General features: G+C 38.3%; 1 protein-coding gene across 1 annotated transcript; it reads left to right on the top strand.

Moving 5' to 3' along the window:
• Positions 1 to 8,660: 8,660 nt before the first annotated feature.
• LOC107738061 (dynein heavy chain 2, axonemal-like) lies at positions 8,661 to 18,192 on the top strand (the record flags this gene model as incomplete). Its single annotated transcript, XM_016549740.1, has 4 exons — positions 8,661 to 8,766; positions 11,775 to 11,885; positions 16,572 to 16,810; positions 18,001 to 18,192. Coding segments are annotated over exons 1-4 (648 nt in total), but the record flags the coding sequence as incomplete, so codon positions are not given.
• Positions 18,193 to 18,530: the final 338 nt, after the last annotated feature.

Here is an 18,530-nt window from a genome sequence, read left to right as displayed (position 1 = left end):
TACGTAATTATCCTCCCCGAAAACCACCAGAAGAATGTCATTATTCATTTGCAACTTCTAAAACTTTTAGAGGGACCCAGATGTTGTGTTCTGGCGATGACATAAGGCTTTCATAACCCTCTTGACTTTTATAAGCGTGTGTGAAACAGAACCCTGCATGTAAGCTTGTTTCCGCACGCGTGTGTGAGCGCGTCCATCCGTTTCAATGTATGGTCTTCATATATCATGTGCGTTGTGAACATAAAGCGTGCTGTGCTGCTGTCTCGGAGACTCTGAGGCCTGAGGCTGTGCAATGAGAGCACATTATTTTTGCTCAAGCTCTCATTAGCTTCACCGCTGATTCGTGCTCACATTCTATTCCAGTCAAATTCATTCAAATCCATTGTATGGCATGTCTCCCCGCTGAGACCTACTCACCCGTACATATAGAGTGCTGCAGTGATGTATTTTGTAGGCTAACCCTGAAGTTAGCATCACACTGTTTTCCTCAACAAAAACCCAATGGGATTTTTCCATTTGTTTTTGGATTATTCCAGAAAATAAGCTATGTGACCAACAAATGTCTTTTTTAGGATGTGGATACATTATCGATATTAGTGAAAATGTGATGGCAAAAAGAGATCCATTGTTTTATGTCAATAGCATAGCAATGTTTAAATTACAGAACTCACTTTCAGACCAAGCAGCTTTCTATTGGTCAGTGTGGTGAATTCAAGCGACCAAAAATCTGCAAGGGAATTTTTTTTGACTTTACTCAAAATTCCTGACTCCAATTGCGACTGGAATTTCACTTGCAAAATTTTGCTGAGCAATAGTAAATGTGACGGCACCATTTTGTTTATCACGGTAATCTTCACCAAAGAAACACAACTTTTATGAATTTTGAAGCCTAAATCCATTCGCTATAGCTATAGATAATAGCTAAATGTAGGCTATAAACGAACTACACCAAGGCTGCATGACCATTAAGCTTCCGACAAGTCTTTTAATTAAAAAAATTCCCTGAAAGTTTGAGTTCGAATAGTTTGCAAGAGCATGATTATAAACACAATGAGGCTGTGGAAGCAAACTAGTGAGTATGAGTTCATTTGTTCTGTGTCACGACAACTAATGTCCCCCAAAACCTTTGTAGTCCCATTTAGCAACTTGTTAGCGTCCACCTTTTTCAAGACAATTAAAAGCTTTAAAAAATCGTAAAGGTGTATAACTGATGTATTTTGTCATAAAATGAAACATGAAAATATCTTAAACTTATGTTAACCACAGACCATATTTCAAGCATTTAAACAGAAACCCGTTCAAAAAACCCATTGACTTTGGGACAATGAAGAAGTGCAAAAATGCTAAATATGTCCTCCCTGCAGCTCTCTTTTTCTCTCTCTTTCTATTATTCTTGGTTGTCCATAATAGCAACCACTAAAACCTGTTGCTTTTAAATTCATATTCAAAAAATTATCATACCTATTTTGCCTCCCATTTATTATTTCAGGCCTATTTTTCTTTTTCACTACTCAAGAGGATGATATTTTTGTGCAAAAGGTGCATTAGCTCATAATTTAATATACTGACAATCCAGTGAGCAATACAAAGTTGTTTGCTGTAGCATTACGGGTAGCGTTTTAGGTCCCAGTGGGGAAATTTAGTTTGACTTGCACTCAGATTCTCGGAGGGGCTCTGTCAAGCCATATATCTCAGTGGAGTGTGCTTGGGTGAGAGAGAGAAATGTAGGGAGTGTACACCTATGTGTGTGTCTGTGTCTGTAATCAAAAAGTGGAATGCATTATGGGTGGAGGTTGAATGAGTGCGAGTGACATTATCAGAGACTGAAAGTGCACCTTCTTCATCCAATGGGTTTAGAGGGTTTAATCTTTAATCTCCCATTTTAAAATAAAAGATTGTAGACCCGAGCCATGAACTGCAACTCCCACTGCTACCTTTTGTCAAAGTCCTGCTCCTCACCATTTTGATGCAGAAAAAAGGGGATTTGTGCACCATCTGAGTTGCTGTACTTACATAGAAAGAGGGAATGGAGGCTCACAGATCGGCTCCCCAGGGTCAGATGACTTACAAATCCTACAGCTTGTCCATTTGCACTCAGAGCCATTTCAAGAGTGGTAAGATAAGAGATAAAAATGACAAACAAATATTTTGGGTTTTAAAAGATGCGTGGGACAGTGCTTGAACTTTGATAAATCCACAAAGGCTGTTTTGGGGTCTATTCACATATACATGTCTATATCAGTGCATTCAGCCATTGATGATGCCTCCGGATGTTTTCCAGTTACTTGTGGAAAGGAGTTCAAAGCGTACTGCTGAGTTTTATTAAATAGACCTTCAGCTTAAAACGGCCCTTTTATCTTTTACTAACTAAACAGTAGCTACAATCAGCATGTCTTTTTTCACCCATATTCTATATTTCAGTAGTTGAATGCATCCTTGAGCTACTTTGAATTACCCAGAAAAAATAATACTCCAGTAAAGTACAGATACTCAAAAAGTGTACTTAAGTACAGTACTCAAGTAAATGTACTTAGTTACTGTCCGCCTCTGATTATAAGCTAACATAATAACATACTGCCATTCCAGTAGGTTTTTATTTTTATCACACATCTGCTGAAGGTCAGAAGGTGAAACATGGTCGTGAACGCTGTCAATCAAAAGAAAAACGCACTCGAGCCATTTTCTGACCCACCGAGCACAAATGGTTTTCTTATTCCCCAAAAATATTTGCATTACAGAAGTTATTCAATATTTGCAACCGATGTTTTGTGCTTTCATTTACAGCGTCAATGACGTGTTACGTAATAACGCACCACACGTACGGCTGGAAATCCAGCCTCACGCGCCGTTTCCATGGAGACGCGTCCACAGAGTTACCACGCGCAGCAGCGTCTGGTGTTTGCTGCTTGAAACAGTTGGAAAGCTTTGACTTTAAGCAATTTTGGTTATTTATATAGTGCTATATTTAACTTCACACGGTGGAAGACGCCGTCAGAGGAAGTATTTCAGAGGTGAGAGTGATATTTTGCTTGTTTATTTGAAACTCGGCTCAGACTGTCGAAATTAGACGCCGGTTGTTTTCAAAACAAACGGTTGTTAACGTTAACTTACTTGAGAGTTTAGCAGTAACGTGACTTATTTAACTTAAATTACGTACTTATTTGGCTATTAGATGTCTTATTTTGAATGTGTTTCAGGAGAACTAGTGCAATTTAAATTTTCTAACAGCTTAATTGATATAAAACAACCCTATCAGACGACATCAATCCGTAAATGAAGAATGAAGATAGATGAAAATCTCACAGGATCAGATTTAGATCTTTAGAAGCTTATAATTGTATTCAATAAAGAGCCTAAATTCCTGAATTCCTTTATAATCAGCCTGTTGCCTCCCACAGTCTTGGCTTTGTCATTTCATCTGATGCAGTGTGGCTCACAAACTCATGTTAACTGATCAAACTCACCTGCTGCCTTCCAAATTTCATCTGATCTGACGGGATCTGCAGTTTTAAATGTTTTCCATTACTCACAGACTCCCTGTCTTACCTTTTCATGCTTTTGTATTGCCTCCAAACTGTCTGCTTTATTACATACAGCACTCAACAAAACTGACAAGTTGGGAACTGAATCAAAGCTTCAATAAAGAAGGAGGGTCTGCTGGTGTTGACAACTAAATGTGGAAATGGAGGGAGAGACATCAGCTTGGAAAAGATAAATAGTTTATGAGCTAGATATTTTTGTTCTCGCTTCCTGACTGAGGCAGATTTATCCATATCGTCTGTCTAGGAAGAGACTATGAGAGAACGCAATATTGTGGTGCTTGGAGACTGGTAGCACGCCTATGCTAAAAGGTTCTTTTCCGTCTCTGATGTTCAAAATGCCTGCTTGCTTCAGCCTCTGTTTTTATTTGCTTTTATTTACTTTGACCAAGAATTGCATCTGAGGAAATCACAGAGCTCTTAGACAACTGATGAGGCATCATTAGGATGTTGAGAGCACATATTGTAACTGAACCTTTCCAACTGTCAAATCTGTATGTGCACATTTATTTGTGTGTAGTTTAGGGTTGGTAAGATTTTGTAATGTTTTTAAAGGACATATTTTATGCTAAACAAGGATGTATTCATTTGTTAAAAATACTGTATTGTGAAATATTATTACAATTCAAAACACATTTTTCTATTTTAATATATTTTTCAAATGTAATTTATTCCTGTGATAGCAAATCTGAATTTTCAGCAGTATTTCACATGATCCTTCAAAAACATTCTAATATGCAGATTTGGTACTCATGAAACATTTCTTATTATTATCAATGTAGAAAACACTTGTGCTGCTTATATTTTCATATTTTTATGCAAACTGACTTTTTTTCCAATTTTTTTTGATGAACTGAAAGTTTAAAAGAGCTCATTTTGTTAATTAGGTTGCAAGCCGGTTTGAAAGCTGTATTATTTAAGGTATAGTTCATGTTCATAGCACAAACGGGATGCGATGAGTTATGTGCCAAAGTTAGGGGTTCGTTCAAATTCAGAACCATATATATAAACAATTATCACAGTGATACCTATTTTAGCAAACACCACTGAAAATAGAGTATGTGGTTATTGTATGACTGACTATATTTTTGCCTTACTCCTGCTGAAAGGCGCCCACAGAGGTATCAGTCTCTCAGGATGGCTGACCGAGGGACCCCCCAGCCTGCCCGTTCATCTTCCAGCATGTCCATGCAGTCTGATTCAGGGAAAGGTCACTCCAAGAGCAAACGCATATCCTCCACACCGGTCCCCAGTGACGTCCCTCTAGAAGTGCCAGAGGTTGCAGGTATGAAATAGAAACAAGCTGCTTCGTGCTGTTAGTGTTTGCCTCCCACTTGTAAATACTGTACAAGCAGCTCTCTGATCTGCCAGTTATTTACATTATGCTAAAAAATGCATAGAGTTTGACGTCATTATGTATTTAAAATGGTGCCAGCATAACGATATAGTGGTTCAGAGTTATTAAATATTGAAAACTGTGACAGAAAGCTCCTTTACTGCCACTCAACACTAACATCTAATGCACTCACACTTATTTTCCTTTTTTCTACTTGCTACTTTTATTTTTTTGTGAAGTGCAAAGGGGCTTTCAGTAGGAAAGGAGCTGCAAATGGATTAGTACTACCATAATCTAATTGTAGGACCTCTGCATCTGTGACCATTGTATATTTGTTGTTACTTTCACACTTCTGTTTTGTATTCACATTTTGGCATTCTGGCACTTTTCGCTTGATATGTTTTTACTTATTCATTCCTTGATCGGTTGTGTTTTTGGGCACCATGTAAAACAAAGTTATTGCAGAAGAACCATAATATTATTTGTCTGCCCTTTCCACTAAAGGTCAGCTAGACCTGAACTGTTGTGCAAAATGTTTTCTAATCTGAACTGAGCTGGTTGTTTGAATTATTCTTTGCATTATGTGTTTGTGTGTATGTTTTTTTTCTCAGTTGAGAAAGAGAAGCCTGTCTCAGAGGTGGATGTTTCACCAGAGGAAGTAGATTCCTACACGAAACGGCTGGTAATTCACTCATACATGCTAAATTATCAGCCTTTAGGCACAGACACTGATAAATCACCTCACAATGATTGGGATTCTTATCTGATTATAATCTGCAATTTATAATTTTTCCCTCGCTTGAGTCTCGCGCCTGCGGTCCTGGCTTACTAATCAGTGCTTTCATATCGGCGTTATTGAGTTCTTCTAATGATGTGAGTGAATATTTCATCCGCTCTCCACATGCTCCGTGGGCTTAAAGGTCTTGTTTGGGTCCCGTTCACGTCTTAGACCTCATCATCGATCACACAAATCCGGAGGACGGCAGCAAGTTAGTGCGAGAAACATCGTTAAATTCCACCCAATGGTCTTCAAAATAGAGGAAGAAGAGATGCATATTGTTGAACTGTAATTTCCATTACAGGCTCATGCATACGCATGACGAGGTCTTTGGCTTAAACAAGATAGATAACCCCTGGTCACAAATAATGGCTGATGCAAATAGCACGGGAGGAAGAAATGACTGAGAAAGTGAGGGGCGAGTGGGCAGAGCCAGCCAGCGAACTTACAGCATCTCTGTCCTTTCATCAATGAGGTTAATAGAATTAATTACAGCCCTCTGGCTGGAAAAAGGCAATGGCATTTACATGCAGTGGCTCAGTGTGTCCGCCCCTGCTGGGAGACCCTGTAGAAAAAGCAGCTGGTGAGCTGGTTGTAATGACATTTGTTATAGTAATGCACATTCACTGACATTAGCCCTTTAGACAAATATCAATATGTTTATGGTGGTTATGTGGTGCTTTTAGCACAGAGATAAGATTAATTATTAATGTGATGTGTTATGCCACGCAACTTCTGAGAGGATGATGGAGGTTTTGATGGGAGTTTTTCATCCAGTTTGACATGCAAAATACTGTCTCACCATATAATTTGATGTTACGCCATACCATGTTTCATCCAGTTTGGCCAGTCTGTTAATTCAAATCAGCTCATACCCTCATCGCATATGCCCTGCCACATGACAGCAGTGTACCAGTGACAAAAAATAAATATATATAAATATACATTGTAATGTTACAAAAGATTTCAGTTTTAAATAAATGCTGTTCTTTTTTTAAACTTTCTATTAATCAAAGAATCCTGAAAATCCTGAAGGATCATGTGACACTGAAGACTGGAGTAATGGCTGCTGAAAATTCAGCTTTGCCACCACAGGAAATTAAAATGACATTTTAAAATATATTCAAATAGAAAAAATTTTAATAATATTTCACAATATTATTGTTTTCTCTATTGGATTCTTGGTGAGTGTAAAGCCCCGTTCACACCAAGAACGATAACTATAAAGATAACGATATTAGCGTCCACACCAGCGAACGATATCGTCTGTTTATTCTAAGCGCACGCACGTCTGCCGCTTTAAATTCTTGATCTCGTTACAGCAGGATGGATTCTGATTGGCTGTCAGTGTTTTATCGTTCATCAGCTGGAAAAAAATATTTTGAAAGTGATCACAACGATATCGTTCCTCTGTATCGTTATCGTTATAGTTGTAGTGTGAACTATGCTATTCTTTAATATTGAGAACGATTTTTAGAACTATATCTTTATCGTTATCTTTATAGTTATCGTGCTTGGTGTGAACGGGCCTTAAGAGTCTTTAAAAAAAAAACATTTTAAAAATCTTACTGACCCCAATCTTTTGAACGATTGTTTAAACAAAATAAAAAAATATATTTATTTAAAATACTTAGATTGGTTATTATAATTAACTGATCTTTTTTTTCCACCAGAGAGAAGCATTTAAACGGCGTTTAGCATTGAGTGGTGTGTCAAAGGAGTCCTGGACAGAGGAAAGTGAGCGAGCCTTGGATAAATTCATCTCAGACTCTTCTGTCAGGCTTCTCATTGTCTACCATGACCCTTTCACCAGCCTACGCGTGGACTATGCCATACCAGCTCAGGTATGCTGCAGCTCTATACTGAGAAATGACATTTAACATCCCAATCAGAGCCTTATGTGTCACAATCTCATAAAGACTGTGAAGATTATTCAGGGGTTGAGTGTGCTTGTTTTTATAGTGATATTTTGAGCTTCAATTTAATGAAGGAACATGCAGGGTTTCTCAATACATTTATTCTTCATGCGTTGTGTTCATTTCTAATGCATCTGGTGACTTATACCAAGGATACCAAAGCTCTCAGTTAGGCCTGGGCGATAAAACGGTATCGATATTTATCGACGGTACACCTTCTTCGATAATGATAGAAAAAATATTCGATATAGCGCACGATATAGGCAGGTGCTATGAGTGACGCAGACAGAACACACAAAAACGAACACATGCTGAAATGAGTGCTGAGCCTGCCTGTGATGAGGAGTTTGTAAATAAAGAATGAATTCTATGTCGAATGTAAAATAAATATTTGCATTTGAATGTTAGGTGTGCATCAGGGAGCGTCATCAGTGGCGCGTGAGATGCGGTGATGATGTAAGTGACGTTGCATTTTAATGTTTTGCTAGTCTAGCCCACGAGACGCGCCGCTGCTGCGTTCAAAATATTGAAAATAATGATCTTTAAAATAGCATCATATGACCCCTTTAAGACCCATTTAATCTGCATATAAAACATTAGAAATTTAGATATTTAATTTTTATTTTGTGTTTGATTGTTAAAACAAATAAATATTTGTTGTTTGTCTCAATAAATTGGGTTAATTTAAAAATATAGTGGTTAAATTTAAATATTTTTTCTATTGCTCTTTGTTTTAAAAAAGGTTTTAAAAAATGTAAATAATTATCGATACTGAACGATATGAAACATTATATCGTTGATAATTTTTTTTGCTATATCGCCCAGCCCTACTCTCATTGTTAAACTGTGTGTGATGACCTCTGGTGATCAGTTAGCACTCAAAAAATATGAATTATTACCAACATCTTCTCTTTCCCACTTATCCATCTTCCATCACTCTCTCTCTCTCTCTCTCTCACTCCCCCCAGGTGGTTGAGCACATGTCCTACTTCATTCGGGCAGAGGACAGTATAATCACAGAGGAGAGTTTTTGGAGCACAGTGCAGTTTGGTTCTGTAAGGGGAGGGGCCATAGAGGGTCTCCTCAGGCTGATGAATGGCATTCACACCCCTCAGGTCACCCTCAGCACTGCCTGGCCTGAGACCGCCAAGAACAACTACTCTGTAGAATTGCACCGCTTCCTCAGCAAAGTTACAGGTAATGACAGACAGTCACAGCGCCACCTAGTGTGGGCCCTCCTCAGACAGTAACAGTAACCTCCTGTATACACTTGTATGTTATTTGTTGTGACTTTACAGTTGGCACAGCATGAAGTAACATGCATTAATAACAGTTGAAAAGGGGGCCATGAAGGGTGTCTTGGTGGTTTTAAAATCGTGTACATTGGGAAAAAATGTCAATTTTTCAAAAACTATTTTTTTTCTCAGAAATTGCTTGTAAATTGTACAAATAATTTAGAAGAGAAACAATTAACAAATGGCAGCGGCTATTTGCACGAAGTGTAAATAGTGATAGAGGCTATTTACACTAAGTGTAAATGGCAATTAGATGCTATTTACACTAAGTGAAAATAGCATATTTTCTTAGCGATAGATGCTATTTACACTAAGTGCAAATAGCAGCATTTTTTAGTGATATGTTATTTACACTAAATGCAAATAGCTATTGATTCTATTTACACTGTTAAAATAACAAGATTTTCTGCTATTTATACTACTTATTGCAAATAGTGGCAATTATTTGCACCTCAGTATTGTAGTACATTATAAAAAAGTATGCAATAATAACTTATTGAGTGTAAATTTTAATTTTAATTCAAATTATTAAATGGATGCCACCTTATTGGGACAATAAAGCCCTCCCTACACCTACCCGATACTTTATTTTCAACTTTTTGATTATTTCCTTCATTTTCATTGAAAATAAATGCTTGTTGTGATTTGTGATGTGATTTGAAATTTGAAAAGGAAGAAAAAAGTTCGCCAAAAGGCGGATTCGAACCCGGGTCGATCGCGTCAAAATGAGTTCGACACACGTTTTACCATTTGCACCACTGGAGCTGCCGACTGTTGCCTGTCTTTTGTAATGTTGACTAGCCGAATCACATGTTGGTGGGCGGAATTAGTGTAAATAGCCTCTGCCAACAAGGCAGGCTATTTGCACTTAGTGTAAATAGACACTCTGTTAACAAATTGAATTAAACACAACATTATTAAGTAGAAAGCCTGAAATATTATTTTCTTATAAAACATACTCCAGTAATCTTTATTTACAGTTTTGAAAAATCATTTATTACAGTGCATGTACAGTAAGGAGCTGCCTGAAGTACATACAATCTTTGATTAATGTCTCAAACTCTTTCAAAAGTTACTTTGAAAATTGAAAGTTCATTTTCTTTTTCATTAAAAAAAATAATGAAAGTACAGCGTTGCAGCCCGGGTGCTTTATTATTTACATGCTCACTGAAGTGCACTGACCTCTCTTTTACTACCACTTTCTATTTCAATTCACATTTACTGTATGTTATTGATCCTTCCTTTCATCAATATTGCAGTCAGCGACTTTCTTCATATATGTTTCTTTCACATTAAGCTAAACCCAAGCACTACTGACCTGAGATCACATTTACATTTTGTATTTTGATTTGCTCTCCATCGGCTTAACAGGCGTAGCTGATTCAGAATCAGTGCTTTTGTGGGTTTTTTTTGCAATCTGACTGAGCTTCTCCACCGTCAGCCATTCAGAGGTAATCACCTGGGCACAGTGGAGCACTGTGATGGTTCAATTATTATGCTCATCAGTCCAATCAGCACACCCACATCACCCAGAGCAGCACGACTCTGACTAAACAGAAATAACACAGCCACCAATCACAGGCTCTTTTGACATGGGGAAAGGCACTACCGCAGTGCTCCCGGGTAATCAGAAAGCCGTTCGACAATTTTAACAATTCGCCTTTTGGTTCTCCTCTTTTAGCACATAATTCTGTAGATCATGTTTGAGGCGGTAAGACTGGGTGCCAAGAAATACATTTTTAAAGCCATTGGAGATGTATGGAAAGATGATTCAAATGCCATACCGCAAATTTACCTTGAATCTGTTTTAATTAAGCTAACAAATAACAGTGAGGTCACAAAGTGCTCTTAAGTGATGTATTAAGCTGGTTAAAATGGTGTAATTCAGAGGGAATTCAGGTTACAATTGAAAGAAGTGAGTAAGCGGCCACAGTTATATTGATGTTAGCCATGCCTTTTCCAAAAATAACAGCACAGGCTCAGTTCATTCTTACTCCGTGAGGTAAAGCCTTGCCAATTCGTCTCTCTCATCTACCAAAGCTGAAGAATTTGGCCTGGAATTTGTACTGAATAAATATAGACACTGTATACCCACTCCTACACAAAAAAGCCACATACTCTATAGGATTAGACACACAAATACACACACATGCACATTTTTTCGCATCTCAGCCAGCTGACTCATTCACTTTCCGGCTTTATTTTATTTTATTTATTTTTTATTTTTTGATGTCTCATTATTTTCCCTCTGGTGTATCCTGTTTGCTTGTCTTTGTTCTCCCTGTAAAGGCCAATCGAATGCTGTCATTGTGTTCTTCCACTCTTTTTATTTCTACGTCTCATAACTGCCATCACAGAATGAAGCAGCTAGTCGAACTTGTACACATTGGCCTTGTTCCTTTTAATCTTTTCATCTCTCAATATGCTACGTACTTTTTGTATCTCGCTCTTTCTTCTGTCTCCCTCCATCAGACTTCTCCTTCCAAAAATTTAAGGTGACAGACCTCTATTATCTTTTTATCTGCCTTTCACTCTTTAAACGCCTGTTGAAGGGGTTGCAGTAAGCATCGTTTTGATGTCCAGCATGGAAGGAGCAGCGGATACTGTAGAAACCACAAAAAAAACGAACAGCAGTCATAAAAACCATTTGTGACGGCTGAGACGTGCCACACGGGCATAAAAGCATAGCAGTAAACTTTTATTGTGTTTCCCTTTTGTGCTCTTGTGTTGATTCATTTCACCAACATGCAAAGCACTATAATGTGGGATGGATTTGCTGTCTGTAGCAGTAAGAATGAGGAGTGACATGATGGATGTGATGATGTGCTGTGCTGTACTTGGTGTTGCTGGTATGGATGACTTTCACTGATCGGATTACTGATGTCCAACTATTGTTTTTTTTTTCCACAGACAGCAGATTTAAACTGCTGGGCAGCACTGTGCTGTACGTCCCTCTGGAGGCTCTGCAGCACCGCCCAGAGGAGGCCGTCACGAACAAGAGTCTGGTGCAAAGGCTGGAGAGTAAGACTGTGGTCGTGTGTGTGTATGGGTGTGTGAGGGCTTGAATAATTTCTGATGGAGTGGACTGTGAGGAATGAACAGTGTGAAAAGTACATAACATGCCGTATGCAGGAAATTACATCTACCGTGACAGTCCGTGGCTAGAACCTGTGAGTGTGATTTACACAGTAACCACAGCTGAAGGGCAAAAATACAGGGCTAATTCAATTCAACACTGCCATGCTGCTCTAAGACAGTTAAAGGAGTCTTTATTAAATTTGGCAGTCCTGGAGGGGTCCAGGGTTAAAGGGACATACTTGGGGCATTTGGAGGTGTTGGAGAAAAAAGGCATTTTAGAAGCTAACTTAAGAAAAAAAAGAAAAAACAGGACACGGTATGAATGATACTCCACTCAGGGTCTTTTACAGCAGGCAGCAGAGCAGAGACTATTTGTCCTCCAGATTGTATTTAAAATTTCTCAACTGTCTTAAAGTCAACAAGAGGTCGGAAGGTGCCCTTTCTTTATACAGGCTTAGTTTAATGTGTATTGATATATACCGTTCAAAAGTCAGTGAGATTTTTAAAAATGTTTTTAAAAGTATATCATGCTCACCAAAGCTGCTTTTATTTGATCAAAAATACAGGAAAAACAGCAATATTTTGAAATATTATTTCTGAATATTATATTAAGGAACTGTTGTGTTCCTTAATGTGTTTTTTTTAAAGTGTTACAAAATATGTGATGGCAAAGCTAAATTTTAAGCAGCCATTACTCCAGTTGTCAGTATCACATGACAGATATCATTCTAATATACTGATTTGGTGTTCAAGAAACATTTCTTATTTTTATCAATGTTGAAAACAGTTGGACTGTGAAAGTTCAAAAGAACTTCCTTTATTAGTAAATTTTTTTTTAATTATACTGTCATTTTCATGAATTTAATGAGTCCTTGCTATGTAAAAGTTTTAATTTCTTTCAAAAAAACAACAAACAAAGTCTTACTGACCACAAACTAATAATATATAATATTATTTCTGTTTGTATTGTTTTTGTAGTCCTTTGTCAAAACTGAATGACTTGCTCTGGCTGTGAGATGACTTTTTGGCTTATGTTAATTTGCCAAATACAGGTATAGGCATTAATTTATACCTGTTGGCAGAGGCTATTTACACAAACTCTGCCCACCAACATGTGATTCGGCTAGTCAACATTACAAAAGACAGGCGACAGTCGGCAGCTCCAGTGGTGCAAATGGTAAAACGTGTGTCGTACTCATTTTGACGCGATTCATTTATTAATTTAGGCACTACAAAATGTTGCCGGTAGTTGATGGGATAGTTCACCCAAAAATGAAAATTCTGTCATTAAATTCTCACCCCGTGTCATTCCAAACCCGTAAGACCTTATGTTCATCTTCTGCTCCTGAAACTCCATCGAATCTCACTTTAGAGGCGGCTTTTTGAGAACATGGACGCTGAAGGTCAAGTTCACCCTCAAGAGCATCTCATCACATCCCATTGGTAATGCTTGTTTTCAAATCTACTGCTATTTGGCATTTTGGCTGTGACCAGCTTACATTAAAGAGCAGGTCATATGGTATTTTAAAGTGTCATAATATTGTGTTGGAGTCCCCTACAACAGGTTTAAATGCATCTAAGGTCAGAAAACATTGTAATTTTCTCAGAATATACATTTAATATTAGAGTCATTTGCCAATGATTTCGAATTGATTCATTCCAAGCAAGTTTGGAGCAAACCCCTCACTTCCATAAGCCTACTCTGCTCTGATTGGTCAGCTGGCCAAGCCTGTTGTGATTGGCACAGAGAGGATTCCTTGAGCAAGTTAGCGAGCGCTACGATTGACAAAGCACCTTTACTTAAAACAATAATATAGTGCTCCAATCCGGTCTTATAATAATGTCATAAAATACAAAAACACTTATGCAAGCGAATCGTGCCCAAAGCTAAAGTTTAGCTGCTAAACGGTGAACACTTAAAACAATAATGGTGGATACGTTAGCCGAGTGCTAACGTGACTAACTGATAAAACAATACAGTTTGTAAACCAAAATATGTCTACTGTAATGTTTGAAGAACGACAGACAAAAGACGCTCTGTCTTAACTTTTAATCAGAACGCAGAACAGCTGTATCACAGGCGCACCAGCCTAACTAACTCGCTTGTCTCTCCCGCATTAACCCTATAACTGCCGGTGCAGCAAAATAAACAGCAATTTCACAATGATTATAAAGTCTGTGCACTACACTACATTCTTCATTATTAAACAAAGTAATTAGAACAAGGTCAGTCTACATTAATCAACACATTCTTAGGAAATAGTGGGTTCACAGCGAATTATCAGAACTACTTCAGTAAGACAGTAATATCGTGCTTTACCTAGAAACCTAAAGCTGCACTAGGTGTACATCACATATTAGCACAATTGGTGCCCACAAGAACATCGTCTAGCTGCTAAACTGTCAACGCTTAAATCAATAATGGTGGATACGTTAGCCGAGTGCTAACGTGACTAACTGATGAAACAATACAGTTTGTAAACCAAAATATGTCTACTGTAACGTTTGAAGAACGACAGACAAAAGACGCTATGTCTTAACTTTTAATCAGAACGCAGAACAGCTGTATCACAGCCGCACCAGCCTAACTCGCTCGTCTCTCCCGCATTAACCTTATAACTGCCGGTGCAGCAAAATAAACAACAATTTAACAATGATTATAAAGTGTGCGCTACACTACATTCTTTGTTCAAAAACCCATATGACCTGCTCTTTAACCAGCATTAAATTACTGTTAAAGAGATAGTTCACCCAAAAATTCTGTCATTAATTACTCACCCTCATGTCGTTCCAAACCCGTAAGAGCTTCGGTTGTCTTCGGAACACAAATTAAGATATATCATATTATGCTCTCGTTTATTTCGGGGTTCCGCAAAAAAAATTGTTTACGGCAATACTTTTTCATCATTTGAATGACGGCAGTCTTACATGCATTGTGACGGGGATGCAGGCAGAAACGTGAATAACAGCATGCGCGCTCACGTCACGTTGCTTCATGTTTGCACACGTTTTTAAGCACTGCAGTTTAAAACAACTGATTTTAGGCCGTTGAAACACAAACAACAGAGCTATATGCGCGCGCTGTCTCTGTTTCTGTGTGAGAGGAGTGCGTAAGCCACGCATCAGCTGCTAATAGAGCTCGTGAGCATTTTTGCCGCTTTATTGGCTTTGAAGATTGCATAAACACTTATATGCGTCCAAATGCCCGGCTTTGCAAGTATCCTCATAAACACAGTCATTTAAGTATTAAGGGAACGTAAACAGTTGCAGGAGAAAGCGCATGTGTAACAGTATATTGGATCCGGACTTCGGTCTTAAAGGGGAAGCTGTCCAATATTCGTCCTGTCTGCCATTCATGTTAATCAAACAACAGTGAGAGAAAATCTCTCACTGCTCTTGACTAAATCAATTTTGTAACTAGAATAAGATGAAAATAAATAAATAAATAATGATAATGATAATAATTATGCCTATATATATATATGGATATGTAGATAGATTAATTTAATGTATTTCTTATTTATTGTAGTTTAGGGTCCTATTGCTTTTAATTAGTTTCTTGTTCTTATTACATCAATGACTATTTTAGTACATTGTAATTACATCAATGATTATCTCCAGTGAGCTTGAGTTTTTTTTTTATAATTATTTTCCTGTATTAGTTTGATATTGACATTGGTGACAAGGATTATGAAAATTCTATGGTATCAAAATTTTTTATATCATAACCTTATTAAAAGAAAAAATAACTATATCATGATATATATCGTTATCGTGATATAAAATTACCATATCGTGATACAAGATTTTGGTCATATCGCCCACCACTAGTCTCGAGTTATCTGCCAGTAAATATGTCAATAGATTTGAACTATACTTAGTATGAAATAAATGTATTTTAAATATATTACTTTTTTACTAGGGCACTGATGACTATTTTAACGATGTCCTTAATACATTTGTGAGCCTTGAATGTGGTAGTTCCATTACTGTCTATGGAGGGTCAGAAAGCTCTCGAATTTTATCCAAAATATCTTAATTTGTGTTTCAAAGATGAACGAGGTTTGGATCTTACGGGTTTGGAACAACATGAGGGTGAGTAGTTAATAGCAGAATTTTCATTTTTGGGTGAACTGTCCCTAAACAGTAATTTAATGCTGGTTAATGTAAGCTGGTCACGGCCAAAATACCCAATAGCAGTAGATTTGAAAACAAGCATTACCAATGGGATGTGTTGAGATGCTCTTGAGGGCAAACTTGACCTTCAGTGACCATGTCCTCAAAAAGCCGCCTCTAAAGTGAGATTTGATGGAGTTTCGGGAGCAGAGTAGTCATCCACAGCAGCATTCGTCTCACTCCATTCTGGGATGGAATACACACTTTTCAAGATTCTATAATTGTCAAGTAGTTTACATTTAAATAGTCAAATACTGGATGATAGAAGAGTACTACACCCTTAGTAGTTGCTAAAAGCATTCAAATGAGCCAACATACAGTATTTAATGAAAGATCATGCAAGGGTGTGTAGAACTTTGTGAATGATGGACATTTAAATGAAACTTTCTGCTGGTTTGAAGTAAATAGAATGCAGCTCCTCACAAATCCCTTTTCTCTCTTTCTGTCTCCCAGTGGTGATGATCCACTGGACACGTCAAATAAAAGCAGTGCTGAGCGCTCAACCCGTGAGTGACATAGGAGACACCTCGGGCCTCCTGGAGGAGATCTCTTTCTGGAAGAGCCGCTGTGCTGATCTGGACAGCATTAGTAAGCAGCTGCAGAAACCTGGAGTCTGTCATATACAGGCGATTCTGCAGCTCTACACATCAACCTACATCCCACCCTTCTGTAAACTAGCCAAGCAGATCCAGGTAAAGCTGAGCATCTACATGTGTGTGTGTGTCCATGGGTGTGTGAAAATATTTGTGGGGCTACATGGCAGGAATTGAGCCGAGGGGTAATGGGCTGAACAAGAACATTCTCTGGCTGTTGATGATTTATATGCGGCTTCTGAATGGCTTTTCCTCACCCCTCGGAAATGAGGCCGTCTCACATTCGGGCTTCGCTATTACGAGTTGGCCCGGCTTCTCATTTCAACGGGAGACGGAGCATGTCTGTCAGCTCTACCTCAGCGCTTAGTGTCGCACCCTCGTTGCCCCTTAACACTGATTTTGGATCAGTTTATGGTTGTTCTTATAATGACTCAAGATTGGGGTTTAGATAGAGGAAGCTAGTCCTGCATCAGTGTGGAGGACATGTGTCCTCTTTTCTGATTGTTATGCCTCCAGCTTCATACTGCGCAAAATTGCAAGGCTGAAGCAACTGCCGTCCTTCATTTCATACAATCTCCAAAGCCTCTAAAAAAATCAATGTGACCAGAGTGAAATAATTAAACATCAGGCCTATTTGACCTTCAGGGGCACCCATGGCTGCTTGTAATAATGATGTTGTAGAGTCAGCTGTGTGCCTGATCACTGCCCCGTAACAGCCACTGTTGTGTATGGCGGCAGTCAACAAAGGGTGTTGATCCAAGAACAAGTCCCACTGGGGTAAAACCCTTTAAGCTTATTCGAATGTCACTGAAGTTGACCTTAACTGTGCCAAACTGACTTTAGATGAGTGAAATCAGGGCAATGTAAATGTGTTGTTCTCAATTATTTGACCTGGTTTAGGTAATGCTAAATTTGGGAGGAGCATGTTCATCAAATCCTGTATGTTACAGTAAAAGGATGTTTATCTCAATTTTTTTATAACAAAATGCAAGAATGTCTATCTATCTATCTATCTATCTATCTATCTGTCTGTCTGTCTGTCTGTCTGTCTGTCTGTCTGTCTGTCTGCCTAAGGATCTGTTTAACATTCTTTCTTTTGGTTTATGCATCTGTCTATCTGTCTGTCTGTCTAAGGATCTATTTAACATTCTTTCTTTTGGTTTATGCATCTATCTATCTGTCATCTATCCAGCTATGCATCTATCCTTCATTCTGTCTATCATTCTATATCTTGTTCTATCTATTTTCCAACATTGAAGTAACATTGATTTTTGTTTTTTTTCCTCCAGGATAGTACTTTGCAGGCTCAGTCAAACGTCTCCTTCCTGTCCCTACTGAAAGAGCCATGTGAGGAGCTTGCTCAGCTTAAACCTCGTGAGATTGCACCCAAACTCGCTCACATCCTTAACCTCATCCGTGTGATATGGGTCAACTCCAGCTACTACAACACCCGTGACAGGATCACAGCTCTATTATGCAAGGTAATTAATTTTAATTCAGGAATGCTAATATTGCGTGTTTGCTCAGAGACACACAATGCATGACTCTAAGTAACTGGCAGTAACTGGCAATATTTTGTCCGAATTTACTCAATATTAACTTGTTGTTTATTGTATTAAAAGTAGGGATGCTCTGATCGATCGGCCGGAGATCGGTATCGGCCGATAATCACATTTTATGACTCGATCGGTACTCCCTAACTTGGCCGATCTCACGAACCGATCGCAATTTGATGACGTCAACACGTGATGACGTACATGATGCGTGGGGACATAAATGATTTGGCGCCACAGTCATGTCATCGCTGGTGTGGAAATGC

Source organism: Sinocyclocheilus rhinocerous, unplaced genomic scaffold (genome assembly GCF_001515625.1).
Source record: "Sinocyclocheilus rhinocerous isolate Xijiao unplaced genomic scaffold, SAMN03320098_v1.1 scaffold494, whole genome shotgun sequence".
NCBI classification, from domain to species: Eukaryota; Metazoa; Chordata; class Actinopteri; order Cypriniformes; family Cyprinidae; genus Sinocyclocheilus; species Sinocyclocheilus rhinocerous.
Note: the sequence above shows the minus strand (reverse complement) of the source record. Positions and strands in the feature narration are given on the sequence as shown.